Source organism: Pseudonaja textilis, chromosome 2 (genome assembly GCF_049901715.1).
Source record: "Pseudonaja textilis isolate UNSWEBS1 chromosome 2, rPseTex1.2, whole genome shotgun sequence".
NCBI lineage: Eukaryota > Metazoa > Chordata > Lepidosauria > Squamata > Elapidae > Pseudonaja > Pseudonaja textilis.
In genome coordinates, this window is record NC_141991.1 from 51,100,654 (window position 1) to 51,116,065 (window position 15,412).

At 34.7% G+C, this 15,412-nt stretch overlaps 1 protein-coding gene across 1 annotated transcript in view; it reads right to left on the reverse strand.

The window, feature by feature from the left end:
- Positions 1 to 15,412, reverse strand: part of CACNA2D3 (calcium voltage-gated channel auxiliary subunit alpha2delta 3) — a 582,709-nt gene that overhangs the window by 167,229 nt on the left and 400,068 nt on the right. The window contains exon 13 of the mRNA XM_087923863.1: positions 11,770 to 11,903. Within this exon, the coding sequence (XP_087779989.1) occupies positions 11,770 to 11,903 (134 nt within the window). The remainder of the gene's footprint in view (positions 1 to 11,769; positions 11,904 to 15,412) is intronic.

The window sequence follows — 15,412 nt, forward strand, 5'->3', positions numbered from 1 at the left end:
TATTTCAGCTGTGGTTTTTGAGATAAAACAGCATATCTTCTAGTTTCCTTGTCACCCTAGGAGGTAAAGTGGCTAATTTTCTTAATCTTCTTGGCTGCATTTTAAATTTCTAATAAGAGCTTGCAAGTTAAATAACAATTAGAACTCAATTTAACATGGAGATGAATGTATCTGAAGTTCAGTAGCAATGGATTATAAAAACTGTAATGCATTCTAGGAAAACAAAATGAGGAAAGGCTCCAATATTTTTAAAATCACAGTACAGGAACAGTAACAACAAGAAGTGATAATTAGAATAGTCATTTGTTTCAATAGAATAAAAGTACTGTAATATTTATAGTCTGTGCCAGAATTATAATGACTCTAGGGCTAGATGTGAAGTATCACAGCATGTTCCACATGTTTTTAACACTGTTTCTAAAAGCTCTAGAGGCTATTAAATTTAATGAACCCATCTGCTATGAAATAGAGGTCCAACATAATAAGTTTTCTCAGTGCCATATAATGCAGATGGCACTCCACAATCTAAAAGCTTAGATAGATTTTTATAATGGTCCCCTTTAGGTGTGTTCCTCCCTCCCATTTTGTTTGATGGTCAAGACATCTTTATAATCCACACTGTTTATTTTGCAAATAGAATGTGTCATGATCTGCATATAGAAGTATCACTGCTTAGGAATAGGCAGTTATTCTTCTCTCCAGAATCATATTTATCTTTTTCCTCCAGAAGTTAACCAAGTTCATGATTTTTCTATTATATATTTAAGGAACAGATTTCTGCCATGCAAAAGCAAATCATGACTTCAAATCAATTTATAATGTTTGAGGGCTCCATTGTTTACTTCTATTCAAATATTCTTTCTCTAATTTGCAAGGGAAACAAGATAAATGCTGTTCAGCCATTTTTAAAATGGATTTATAGATACAATCAAAAGAAAACAAAGAAAAAGAAAACTATTAAAAGGCGATAAAAAGACATTATAAAATTAGGAAAAAATAAAAATCACATTAATATAAATAAGTATATCATAATATCTTATTTTACCTTAAAGATTTTCAGTCAAACATTTTTAGTCAGTATTATCATTATGTAATAATTCATAATTATAAGCACAATAATTCAAATTTTGTTATCAAATGAAATTAAAAATTACTGGAATTTCTGTATAATATAAGAAACTCTCTCTGTATGTGCGCGTGTGTGTGTAACTGTGGGTGTATAACTGTGTGTCTGTCTATCTTCAAACCACTTTTTTGATTCCTGGCAACTGCCTGGATAAGTTCCTATAGTTTTCTTGGTGAGATTTCAGAAATGGTTTTCCATTGCTTCCTTCCTGGAGCTGAAAGAGAATGACAGGGCCAAGGTCACCCAGCTAGCTCTGGATCTAAGGTAGGACTAGAACTCACAGTTCAAAGTTTGTTTTTATATTACATTACTTCCCAACTATACCAATGATCTGGAACATACTCAGCTTACATTCATAATATTTAGTGGAGATGTTTATTTGTAAACTTCTCAGATTACTCACTAGTATCTCAGAGGAAGAGAAATAAGCAGTTATTTTTTTCTTGCACTGTTTTCACTATAGTAATACCATTGGACAGCCAAATCATAATTAGTTTAGTTTAGTTTAACTTAGATTGGTTTAGTTTAGCTTAATTTAGTTCACTGCCCAGAGACCCTTGGTGAGATAGACTGTCTTACAAATTGAATGAATGAATAAATAAATACATGCATACACAGGCCAGTAAATGCAATATTGGTCTTTGCTTCCATGCTGACATGTTCTGGGTGAGAACTTTGTTGAGGTTAATATATCCCCCAGCAGCATGGAGCTTAAATATTGCCAGCTATTTCTTGAGTACAGAATGTGACTATCAGCAAGACCAGAGCAGAGCTGGAAAAATAATTTTATTTTCCTCAGTGTAACAAACTTTGGAGAATATTTGAAAATGTTGTAAATCATTATTCAAGCAGTTTTATTTGTCCTCTGATCTTTTTAGAAATAGCAATATAACATAGCACCACAGCTAATCACAGTTTAAAAAATAACATCAAAGAATAAGCAGGTCTAAGAAACAATAGCAGGAAATAAGTTTGAACTGAAAGAACACTCTCATGGTAGAAATGAGAAAAGTGATTTGAAAACTGTCATGACTTCTAAAATCAATATTCAAAATAATACCTTCTGTGGAAAAATATGTAGCCAAAGTTTATTCCAAAAATCACCTGAGGATGATATTAGCCAACGTTAATGTAGCAGCTTAGCTATTTTTAATTTTTTATATAGAACAGATATAAAATTTAAAGCATAGTATCGAGTTCATGCAAACAATTTATGTTAGCAAATAATACCTACAGCCATAGTTATGTCAGGTTAGTCATGGTTTCCTTGTCAGAAAACATATCTACAAAGTTTCTCTACAAAGGAAATGAAAAAAAAAAGGAATAAAAAGGAGGGGGAAATAATGAAATTTAAATAAAAATGTATTTCAGAAAAGAAAAGTGCAAAGCAAAAGCAAATATGATAGTTTAAAGCAAATTTGATTTGAGAGATAGAATTAAAAGGAACAGATCTTACATATTTTAATACTAAATAAATGTTTATTAAAAAATATATTAAATAAACTTGGAATAAAATGGCAGAAAATTCATACAGAAATGAATGAGCATAAGCGAGAATTATGTGAAAATCTGTTTTGCATATTTGCATCTTCCGGCTGCGGGTAGCACACAGGCAAATAATTTAGGCATATATTATGATGGCTACCAGGGTAAGCTAATTTACCAGAAGAAATCTCTACCAATGGGGACTTGGCTTGTGATCTTACAATAATTTTAGAATCAATAATACTTAGAATTCATTCTAACTTTTTAATTACACCCTTTTTTATTGATTTTTTTTAACCAAAACCCTGAAAACTTTTTCCCGTAAATTACATTCAATTTAATCCTCATCAATATTCAAGTACACTCAGGACTGTCTGTCTATGAGAATTACTTTCTGTCATAGTGAAATTACTTACTGGGACCTTGTCAGTTAATTTAGTGAGATGTTTGTGAAGCTCTTCAGAGTCTAAGGGGTGTTTTTAAAAATCCAGGATAATTTCTGTCAGCTGCAATTCTGTGAATTAAACTGCTCAATACTATATCTAGATCATTTCAGATTTCCACAGAAGAATTTATGAGCTGGTGCTTTTGTCCTGGGAATGTTATACTCTCCCAGCTTTACTTTATTTTCTACTGTAAATATTCAGCATAAATGAAAGACTAAGTAAATAGTTATTTTGAGTTGTACTGCATTTGATATTATAAAAAGAGCAAACAGTATATGCTAAGCCAATATTTTATTAAAGAGGATCTGTTTGTATTACTATACTGTGTCATTTTACCATATCACAAATTAATGCATTCATTTAATTGAGAATAATATATTTTTATATACATTATGGAAAGAAGACTTGGTAACTTTCAATAAATACAGTATATGTTGAATTTAAGGTCAAATGCTGATATTTGAAAATACAACTGAAAAAATATTATTAAATGCATTTAACAAGGATTCATTTAAAAGGCATATACAAAAAAAACATCAGGATAAAGCTAAAACATAGTTATAGCAGTTCAGATGTAGAGAACTACAAGAGAAAAAATATGGGAAATGGAAAAAGAACAGATTCAAGAAAAGGAAAAACAAAATGTTAACCTTTGTCCATCCCCCCACTCCTTCCATCTCCCAGGTTTACTGAGAAAAGAAACCATTGGTTCACTTTCTAGAAGGCATGAAGAGAACTTGGAGAGAGAATGACAACTTGTAAGGAAGGTGGAAATGATTTCCAAAGAGATGCTTGAATAATAGGGATGTTCTTTTAAATAATAGGATGCTTTCTAACAGGAGGTGGAACGGGCTATGATAATAATCTTGAGAGAGAAGAGGAAGAGCTGCAGTTTAGATAATGGTCTGATAAAATAAACCTAGCCCAAAAAAGGCATGAGGATGGAGAATGTACTTCAGAACTGACCCCCTCTAGTTCTCTGGAATATAAAGGCAAGTGAGGAAAGAAGGCCATTCAGACTTGCAAGACTGATGACAGCCCTTTGGGGTACTCCAGACCAGGAAACTAAAACCACGAATATCACTACTACCTCCCTAAGTTATTTTTATGGCCCCTTACAGAGACCTAGAAGGAATGCAGAAAACTTTCTGGCCAGTTCATATGAAGTTATAATCTGCAGACTCTATTTAGAAATTGAGAAACAATATAGGAGGTGAGGGTGGAGTTATGGGTCCAATATGGGATAGGAGGGCTGAATGAAAAGAGCTGAATAAAGGAGAGACTAGAAAAAGTGGAATACATTGGGAGCTAAGGGTTCCTGGGATAAAAATACTGCACATGACTAGCACAGTGTGTGAGAAGTATTAAGGAAGGTTTATACTACATTATGGAAGTTTTAGGAGAAAAGGGCACCAAATCTAAACTCAACAGGATAGAAAATGGGAGCAGCCAATGCTATCAGAAGGAAATCAGTCCTCTGAACAAATCTGAATCCTCCAATGGAATGAAGATCCTTGACTATAGCAATTGGGTCACAATCTGGTAGCTTCAACCAAGTTTGAGCCAGCCAAGGGGAGACTGTCTTTTCTTAGCACAGTGACAACCAAAGGTGGGGATGAAACATGATACAGAGAAAGTGATTATTAGAATTGATAGAAACTATGGGCCAAGATGATCAATAAGCTATAGAACAGAAAAGGCAGAAAACAATGTGATGCTTTGAAATAATCAACTTTGCTTTTGTTTTGTAAAGAAAAATAAGTATTACTGTACGTTAAATATGAGTGGAATATGGACAAATAATGCAGAGAGATTTCTTTAGCAGAATACAGGTACATCTACATACCTTAGTCATATTTTATTGCAAGAGCTAAGGATTAGATTCTGATATGTCTGTCCCAGTGCTAGTACCACCCAACAAAGATTCTCATGCATAAGTATTTTGTATATGGATGAAACTTGGTTTGTCTTGTATAAGTTCATTCACAAATCTGAATGACAATAATTTAAATTAATCCACTTCCAGAATCCACTTGTGGGATACTCCAATTCCAGAATACACACTGTTGAGCCTTGGCTTTGTGAATGATGGCTGCTTCTAAGAAAGTACAATAATGTGGAGAAAACTTGTCCTTTTACTATGGAATGTGGAACTGTAGCTGACATCAGTTTGTTTGCAAAAATAATAGCAGTATCTTGCAAAATACTGCATTTCGGGATTTTCAATTTTTGTGGTTTTATACTTCTTTATTATATTTCTTCTACCATAAAGAGAGTTGTCTGTTAATTGCCTGTCAATACCACAAGTATATTTTACACAAAACTAATTTTTATCTTGCTGATATTAATGCAAAATATTTAATTTAAATTCATTAGAACCAGTAGGACTTCAAAGTGCTTAATTTTGTTTACCAATTTTGTGAACCCTCGCTCACATGTTTAATTAAAATCATAACAAAGTGTTTCTCATATGGAATAGAAAAGGAAAAGAAAAACCTGGAAACAAGAAGAGGTTAAAAATAGTTTCTATAAGCAATTTAAGTTCCTTTAAAGCATTTGAGCTCAAAATGCTAAATGGATTTTCTTTCTACTGCCAGTTGCTTTGTTCACATGATAAACAGCCAGAAACCAGGACGGCTGATATGCAATAATCATTTCACACAACTAACCACTCAGCTCCCAGACCAGAAAATAGCACTCATGGTGCTTTAAATGAAGTAAGAATGAAAGACGCAATAAAACAGAATTTTTTAAAAATTATCAGCTCTCTTCCAGCTTTGCACAAAATTTGAGGTAGTAAGCAGTTATTGATGGGACAGCAAACATTTCAGTGGAACAGATGAAAAGTGAACTCATCAAAATTCTAATGCTACTTGAAAAAAATATGTTTTTCAGGTGGGCACGTAAAGTAGCAAAATTGTTACAGCAATTACATGGTAAAGAAAGAGACCTGTAAAAAAGTTAGGACTATGCATTATGATGATGCTCCTTGCTATAGTTAATATTTAGATTTAATATTTATAAAATATAATAGAAATTGAAACAATTAAAAACATTAAACAATTAAAAGCAATGAATCAAGACAGTCCTAATTAAAAACAAGCATTTAAGCATGTCAGCATCTCCCTCCCAATACATTAACTATAGTCATGGGACAAGGGCCTAAAAGGGCTTTTCTGAGCCTCGGAAGACAGGGAGTCCTTATCACTTGAGGGATGCCACTCCAGAGGATGGGAAAGTATGAACACAGCAGAATATCAACTTCTTTAGAAAATTGTCATGCCCCTGTTGGAGTCTGAAACTTCGGAGGAAGATGAACTGGAACAAGAGCTGACAGAGATGGAGAGGCCGGTTCCATTGACCTTGGGGGAAATTGGGGAAGGGCAGAGTCAGTCCAGGCAAGGCTTTTCTGAATTAGTAAGGCCTGTAGACAGGGAGAGTGAGGACTATCCCCTCCTGATATGAGAGCAAGGAGGGAAGAGAGATGGTGAGATCAACGCAGATTGAGCTGGGCTATGAGGGAGGAGAGTGCCCCCTTTCACAAGGCACACTTGGGAACTGAAATGTAAGGAGGTGCCGCTGAGAGGGGCATTTGTCTGGAACAAGCATTGAATCTGTGAAGCCTCGTATGCACTTGTGGGGCTTGCTAGTTTGCCTGCTTTGCTGAATTTCTGGCTCTGGTTAATGTTTGGGCTAATCTGGCTTCTTGGAATTCTGGCCCTGGTTGCTGTTTGGTTAACCTGGCTTACTGGACTGCTTGCAGCCAGAGGCTTCTGAAGGTGCATGTGAGAGCTTTGGTCCAGGACTTGTAGTGAATGTGGAAATATTTGAGGACACAGTTGGAGCAAAAAAAGGGAGATAGACCTGTTCTCTGGGTGTGTTGTTTTTGTGCCACACCCCCGGGTCATCACAAAAATCCAAATAACAAATGGTAAATAAAATAACTTTTCTTTCTTTTTTTTTACCGTTTTAGCAAAGGGGAAAAATGTCATGATAAGTCACATGATGACAACGTGGAACCACAAGTTTGACATCCCTGCTCTAAGCGGTGCTGCAGAGGATCATAAGAAGTCAAAAAGCCTATGCAGGCTCTTCTCAGTGATCTAGAAATGAACCTGTTGCTTTCTCTCCTCAGATTAGATACCAATATTTACATTTTACTTTCTGGCCATACACAGAAAACAGATGGATAATTTTGTCTCTATATCAAGCTTACCAGCCCTATAATATATTACAAGGGCCTGTTTCTAACTCACACTTATAAACTCCCTAGCAAACATAATGGAGCATGTTCATATATTGCTGAAGAGATAACGATTATTTTCTTTTTGCCTTCACCAAATGTTCAATAATGATCCATTACAGAGTCAATAACCAATTTGGGGTGAATTCTACAGCAAGAAAAATATTAGATTTTCTGTCAATAAAGTTCAGTAAACAGTAGAGAGTCAGAGAAATCATTTATCTTTCATTCTCCATGAGACAGACAAGAAATAAGGAAGAGTGACTTGAATTCCAAATCTCAACAACTCAAGACGCAAATTGAAATCCATTTTATACATGTTCACATTTTAGCGGATGTAAATTCTGAGTACTCATTTTGTCACCACTGTACAGATAGATCAGAATAACATGCTCTCAATTGATACAGTGCTATAGAATAAAGTTCAGGGATCTAACCTGATTTTGTGTGTATTCATGATATACTTTTAAAAAGAGAAAGTGAAAGTAAAGAAGAAAGTAAAGATGTTGAATAAATTAAACCCCTTAGTAAAATATTTGCTAAAGGTAAAACAAAACAGAAAATTTGTAAGACTTACAAATGTTCATAGTGTTAAAATGGGTATGTGATCTGTTGTGAAGAATGAATGTAAAAAGGAGCACAAAAAGTTGTGAGAATGAGTGGTTTTTTTTCTTCCATTTTGCTATGCTTAAGTGAGAGTTTTGAATATCAGGAATGTTGCTGGAATGAAGCACTAAAAAGAAAAGACAAAGTCAGGAATGAAAATGTGCTAACTAAATGTGGGTTAAAAACAAATGTAGATGACAGATTGAAAAGATACTGAAATCTACTCATATATAAATAATGATTGAGGATCAAACTGCAAAATAATGTTTGAAGGAAGAGTGAGTTAAATGAAAAAAGGGAAATTCCAAAACAGAATGAGGTTCAACAGAGTTGATGAGAACTTCACTAAGGGAAAACAGAGATGTTTAAAGAGCAAAAGACAGTTATGGGATGAGGCATAGACATAGTGGAAACAAAAAATGAGAAAAAAGAGAGTCAGGTTGGGTTGTGAATTCTAATCCTCCCTTAGACATGAAAGTTAGCTGGATGATCTTGGGCCTATCAGTTTTCGGAAGCCGGCCATGGCAAACCATTTCTGAAATATTGCCGGAATTACACAAAATACATAAAAAGGGATGGAGAGCTATAATGATATTAGTATTAGGCAGCTATATACTTTTTGATTTAATCATATGCCCTTAATTTAATCTGCTCATTTTTAAAAAATTCTTTTTCACATTATGTATAATGTTGCATCCCTGAAATAGAAAAATAGGAATATGTATGTACATACAGTATATTTAAATATTAATATTGTATATTGAATGAACATTATAATATAATCATAAAGATAATTTTTATCAAATATAAATTATTGATATATGTCACCAGAGAAATTGTAAAGAATTTTAAAAGCATTTCAATTTTAAATTTATGTTGAAAATGTGAACAAGAAGGATCATAAAGGAACATATCATGTTTGGTAGATGCATATATTAAAAAAACCCTTATAAATTTCTGGATTTAAGTAGATAACACCAATTCAGAAGATTTTAATGATTAACTATACAATTGAAACCTGAAGTTTGATAGACAAATAGCTGGAAAAATGTCACAGAGCTTCATTTTTCTACATAATATCTGCAGCAGAATAATTGTTAGCTTCCACAAACATTAAAAAAAAGAAAGATTCAGCACTATCCACAGTGGAAGAATGGTTGATGAAATGGGTGGAACATACTGAGGTGGCTAAGTAGATTTTTTGATCAATATTTGTGTTTATTGCTGATTGGAAAGGCCTTGTGGATTATTATTATTATTTTGCATGAAACAGAAAAAAAATAATCTTATGGTTCTGATGATTAGATAGAATAGATTAAAGAAAAAAAAGAGTTGTGGTGTAACCATGGAATAAAACTCGAAAAATTAGAATATCGTGCAAAAGTTGCATTCAGCAATGCAACTTAAAAGGTGAACCTAATATATGAGATAGACTCATTATATGCAAAGCAAGATAGTTCAAGCCGTGATGTGTCATAATTGAGATGATTATGGCTTACAGCTCATGAAAACCCAAATCCACAATCTCAGAAAATTAGAATATTGTGAAAAGATTCAATATTCTAGGCTTAAAGTGTCCCACTCTAATCAGCTAATTAAGCCATAACACCTGCAAAGGGTTCCTGAGCCTTTAAATGGTCTCTCAGTCTGGTTCAGTAGGAATGACAATCATGGGAAAGACTGCTGACCTGACAGTTGTGCAGAAAACCATCACTGACACCCTCCATAAGGAGGGAAAGCCTCAAAAGGTAATTGCAAAAGAAGTTGGATGTTCCCAAAGTGCTGTATCAAAGCACATTAATAGAAAGTTATGTGGAAAGGAAAAGTGTGGAAGAAAAAGGTGCACAAGCAGCAGGGATGACCACAGCCTGGAGAGGATTGTCAAGAAAAGGCCACTCAAAGGTGTTGGGGACTTTCACAAGGAGTGGACTGAGGCTGGAGTCAGTGCATCAAGAGCCGCCACACACAGATGGATCCTGGACATGGGCTTCCTCTTGCCAAGCCGCTCCTGAACAACAAACAATATCAGAAGCATCTAACCTGGGCTAAAGAAAAACAGAACTGGTCTGTTGCTCAGTGGTCCAAAGTCCTCTTTTCTGATGAGAGCACCTTTTGCATTTCATTTGGAAACCAAGGACCCAGAGTCTGGAGTAAGAATGGAGAGGCACACACTGCAAGATGATTGAAGTCCAATGTGAAGTTTCCACAGTCTGTGTTGATTTGGGGAGCCATGTCATCTGCTGGTGTTGGTCCACTGTGCTTCATTAAGTCCAGGGTCAACGCAGCCATCTACCAGGAGATTTTGGAGCACTTCGTGCTTCCTTCTGCAAGCTTTATGGGGATGCTGACTTCATTTTCCAGCAGGACTTGGCACCTGCCCACACTGCCAAAAGCACCAAAACCTGGTTCAATGACTGTGGGATTACTATGCTTGATTGGCCAGCAAACTCGCCTGACCTGAACCCCATAGAGAAGCTATGGGGCATTGCCAAGAGAAAGATGAGAGACATGAGACCGAACAATGCTGAAGAGCTGAAGACCGCTATTGAAGCATCCTGGTCTTCCACAACACCTCAGCAGTGTCACATGCCACGCCGCATTGAGGCAGTAATTGCTGCAAAAGGGACCCAAACCAAGTCCTGAGTACATATGCATGCTTATACTTTTCAGAGGTCCGACATTGTTCTATGTACAATCCTTGTTTTATTGATTGCATGTAATATTCTAATTTTCTGAGATTGTGGATTTGGGGTTTTCATGAGCTGTAAGCCATCATCATCACAATTATGACACATCAAGCCTTGAACTATCTTGCTTTGCATGTAATGAGTCTATCTCATATATTAGGTTCACCTTTTAAGTTACATTACTGAAATAAATGAACTTTTGCATGATATTCTAATTTTTCGAGTTTCACCTGTATAACTGCTGTAAAGAAGATTGGAAGCTACTTCCTTGAATCTATTTTTCATTTTCTATTTTGCTTTTACTCTTTCCCCAACTTGCATTTTTAGATTATTTTTCAGTTATTAATTTTTCTTTTCTTCATACAACATTTTTCAGTTAGAATTGGTTTGTTTCTGTATTTGTTTTATTTATATGCTATGTTCCTTCAAGAGCTCATGGTATTTCCTCCCATTTTCTTTCACATACAACTTTTTGAGGGAAGGTTGGAGTGACTGTCTCAGAGTGACAGCCTTGTGTTCCCTCCCTCTCTCCCTCTCCCTCCCTCTCTCTCTCTCTTATAGATGAAGGATTCATTTATGATATTTCAACTCTTCTACTACCTGCCCAAAGTTAATTATGTTAGGGAATATGAAAGTTAAGTTCCAGTTCATTTTGAATAATTTTATTTTACTGACTTTACACAATTCTGGCACTGTCAAACATTCATCAAGTCTGTCTTGACTCTGAACATGTTGCCTTATTTGTTCTTGCATAAAATATGTAGATTAGAAGACTTTCAAAGGATTCTTGTATCCTTGTCAGCAATTAACCAGTCACCAATTTTTGCTTTACATCATAACAAGCATGATCCTGCTATTTGTCCTACAGAATTGTTTATAATTGAAAAACCAGTTGATAACATACATACTTCCTCTGTGTGTTTGTTGGACAATATGGCAGCTTTAATAAGCTCTGATACAGGGGATTTAACATTTATTTAAAATGAAAGCCTTTCCACCAGTGCTGCAGCTGCAAAATTAAGTTCATTTAATATACGTAAATATTAGCAGCATTTGCATAACCTACATTTAAAAAAGGAGCAGAATCACAGAAAATGTATTACAACACTGGAGCAAAATTATTCAATACTTTACATATAAACAGGATTTATCAAACATTGCCTCTTGCAGACTTACAGTACTGTCGACATAGGCTTCAGTCCACACTACATCATGTTCTTGATCAATCACTTTAGGGCGACTAAGCACATGGAGATATTCCATAACATTTTCTTGCACATCAGCTAGAGTAGAGATTTCAGTGAAAAATCCTGGATATATTTGAGCAGAGAGAGAAAAAAATGTGGTAATTCAGACATAATCAAATGAGAAATACACATAAAAGTTATAAATATCTTTTCTCTTTGTGTTAAAAGGAATGGGGTGCATTTGGAGGGAATTGACCAAGGAAGAAGCCCTGTCAAGTTTTAATTTGTGAAAGCACTAGTCTGTGAAATGATATGTCAGTCCAAAACGGCTCCATTCCTGTGAGTGTTCTACACCATTGCACAGCTGTCCTGACTTTTTTCCCTTTAGTTCCAAGTCAATTTTTGCAGCCTCAGGAGAAAGTAAAAAAGGAGGGAGTTTGTTCTTAAAGATAAATGCTTATGGCAGAGTTCTATTAACTTTTACTCCACAACCTTTGCAACTGCCAAGTATCACAAATATGAGGGTGATATTCTAGCTTTATCAAATTTTATCTCTAACATTCTATATCTGGATCAGAGTTTTAGTGCTTCCCATCAGAGTGTTCTAATCCATTTCTTACATAGTCCAATTATCCATGCAAGAACCTTAGCATGAAGTCCTATGGACACAACCACATAACCACACACTTCAGTCCTCAGGCCATCGTGAACTACTGGAAAACAATCCATGACTTATTTTATGATAACTTGATATACCAAGAATAAAGTAAATTTGCTTCAACAAATAATGTTTCACATTATGTCCAATTGAAAATCATCATGGAATCTGTAGATTTAAGCATTTTATTCATTTCCCAAGTTTAGTTTTCTGCCGTAGAATGGATTGTCTACATTTGGACGTTCCTGAAAAACTGAAGTTCAAACTTAGGAATCATAGGGTAGATATAATGCAGCTTAAAAGTTATCTGCATTTTTCAAATACAATAAAAAAATTCAAATAGCTGCTTTTTCTCAGGTGGCATTCAATTCCTTCTAATCTGAAGATGTTAATTAATACATTAACTTAAAGTATCATGGACTACAAGGACTCTCAGCAATTTTGAAGAATACATAAACAGCAACAATAAAATCAGAAGCAATCAAAGCCAAAAATATTAGCAGTCTGTTTTCAGAATGCATTTTAAGGTTTTCAAAAAGCCAACAATAGACCCTCAACTCATTTGGAAGCGCACAGCAAAGAATGGGGGCAACTGCTTAGCTCAGAGCCACTTCGAGACAAATCCATGGCAAATGTAGGTGAACATCTTTAATATCAGATAGAGAAGTCAAAGAATCATATGAAGAGAGGTGTTCTCTTACATAAGTTAAACCTAAGCTATAGTATATAGGGTTTAAAGGTTTTTGTAAAATGTAATTGTACATTTTCTATTTCATACACATTTTTTTTGGCTAGCAATGGCAATGCATCTAAGTACTATGAAGCTTCTCTGGGTTCTTCCAGAGACAAATTTGGCTGTTGAAGTTTTGTTCCTGTCATACTTCCCAAACTTGACTCACAGGTTGCCCTATACACTACATGTAGTGGTCAGGGTGGGACACTTCCAGCACAATAACTGTGCTGCTACTGTTTGGGCTGATAGTGATATTCAATAATACCTCAAAAGACCACTTCTTAAGATTAGTTCATTTCCAGACACCATACTGGTGACCTGATGTATATTTTCTGAACTCCTTTCTCCTGAATTATCAAAAATGCTTGATATATCATTGATAATTAGACAAACTAATTTCAAATAAAACAGGTCTGTCAAATGACTGTAGTGAGATACATTTTTTTTATTACGATCCACTTAATAATGGTTATTTTGTTTGTGCCAAGTTAAAACATTATACTCTGCCTTTGTTTTTACAGCTGGAAAATTTTCAGTTGTATTTGACTGCTAATCTATTCCCTTCAAACCTGGTATGCTGAACTTCTGCAAAACATTATTGAATATTGGACGGTCCTGGTAATATTTGCAATTTTTTCTCCCTTCAGGCTCATTGTCCTCCAGGCTATTGGGGAAATCACTGTAAGTTCATTAGCTATTCCACAGCAGTGTTGGGATCTTGACTGTTTTAATGTATTTCAAATGAGTTGTCGCTCCACCTCATTAGGCTCACACTCCCTCAAGATATGCCCTACTTTTTATAAGAAAGTTGGAAACAAGATGGGAAGTAGAGGTCTCATACAGCATGGTGTAAATTTCTAGTGATCCAGTTCTGGAGAAAAGATTTTGTACCCTAAAATCCACTCACTTGGAAATATTGTACAAATCTTTCATCTCTGCTAGGTGCTTCCAAGGGGAAAATCACCACAAGGAAAATTGATTTAGGGGTCAATGATCTCTGTGATAGCTACACTGTTTGACTTATCCATCTGTACAGGAATTAAAAATGTATTCCACTCCTTCTCAGATTCAGCATTACAATGCTACCAGGCCCTGTTGTTTTTTCCAACTTTTATCCTTCACTTCCCCAACACTTAGGAATATTGTAATTGATTAATTATAATTAAAAATATAATTCCATGAGTAAAAAAAAATATGCTAGAAAAGACATTGTATAGAATCCAAAGACTAATATACCATGAATTATGCCAACTTCTTCTTCAGGCAATGTTTCCTATGTGTTAAGAAAGCAATTTTAGAAGATGCTGATTTATTTACACAGACACACACACACACACACACACACACACACACTGTTAGAAGCATGTACTTTTGTTTTAAAAGTGTCAAAAGAAATAATTCATATTTATATGGGTATAGAAACAGGAACAAAATCTCCTCAGATGACCAAGGAAAAAAATTAAATTTTGCAAATATTTTTTTAAAAATATTTTTTTCTTAAAATAAAAAAGTAGAAGAGAAAAACTTAATTAGATGGGGCGGGTACTTTTTTTTCAGAGCTACACATGCTATGTCTTAGAAGTGTAATTTATTTTAATTTAATTTAAATTACAGTATTTAAATACAGCTAATATAATTCAATGTTTTTGGTAATTTTGTCATATTCTAACTTGTTTTGTCACCTTAAAAAAAAATCAATTATTCAAGCAACTTTTAGGAGGCCACACCAAAAGACTTTGGGTAGCCAAATTGGACAAGGAGAAGTTTCATTTCACTCTGGTCCACTTCACATGGCTCCTCTACTTAGTAGTTACCACACTACAATGAATAGTCTCTAAATCACAAATGCTACTTACTCTAGCAAATATAAGATAAGCACCATATAGACATTGGGAGCAGGCATGCAACTGACAAAATGTGCATGACTTCATCAAACAAATACTTCAATTTATATACTGGTATCAAATTTTGGGATGGAGTATGCAATGAGTATGTGAGGTCATGATGATAGTTGAACTTATAGATGCCACTGACTCCCAGGTAGAAAAATTTATCTGGGAGTACTCAAAAGATATGGTTGAAGAAGAGGAAGTCCCAGAAGGCATTGTGTTCAAAATCCCAAGCTAAAGGATTTTGCTGGGTCATCACAAAATGTGAATACTAAGAAAGTAGGTTAGTAATCTTCTGATATATTTCTAATTTCTTCCCATTATTATCAAATTGTAATTTTCAAAGTCTTAT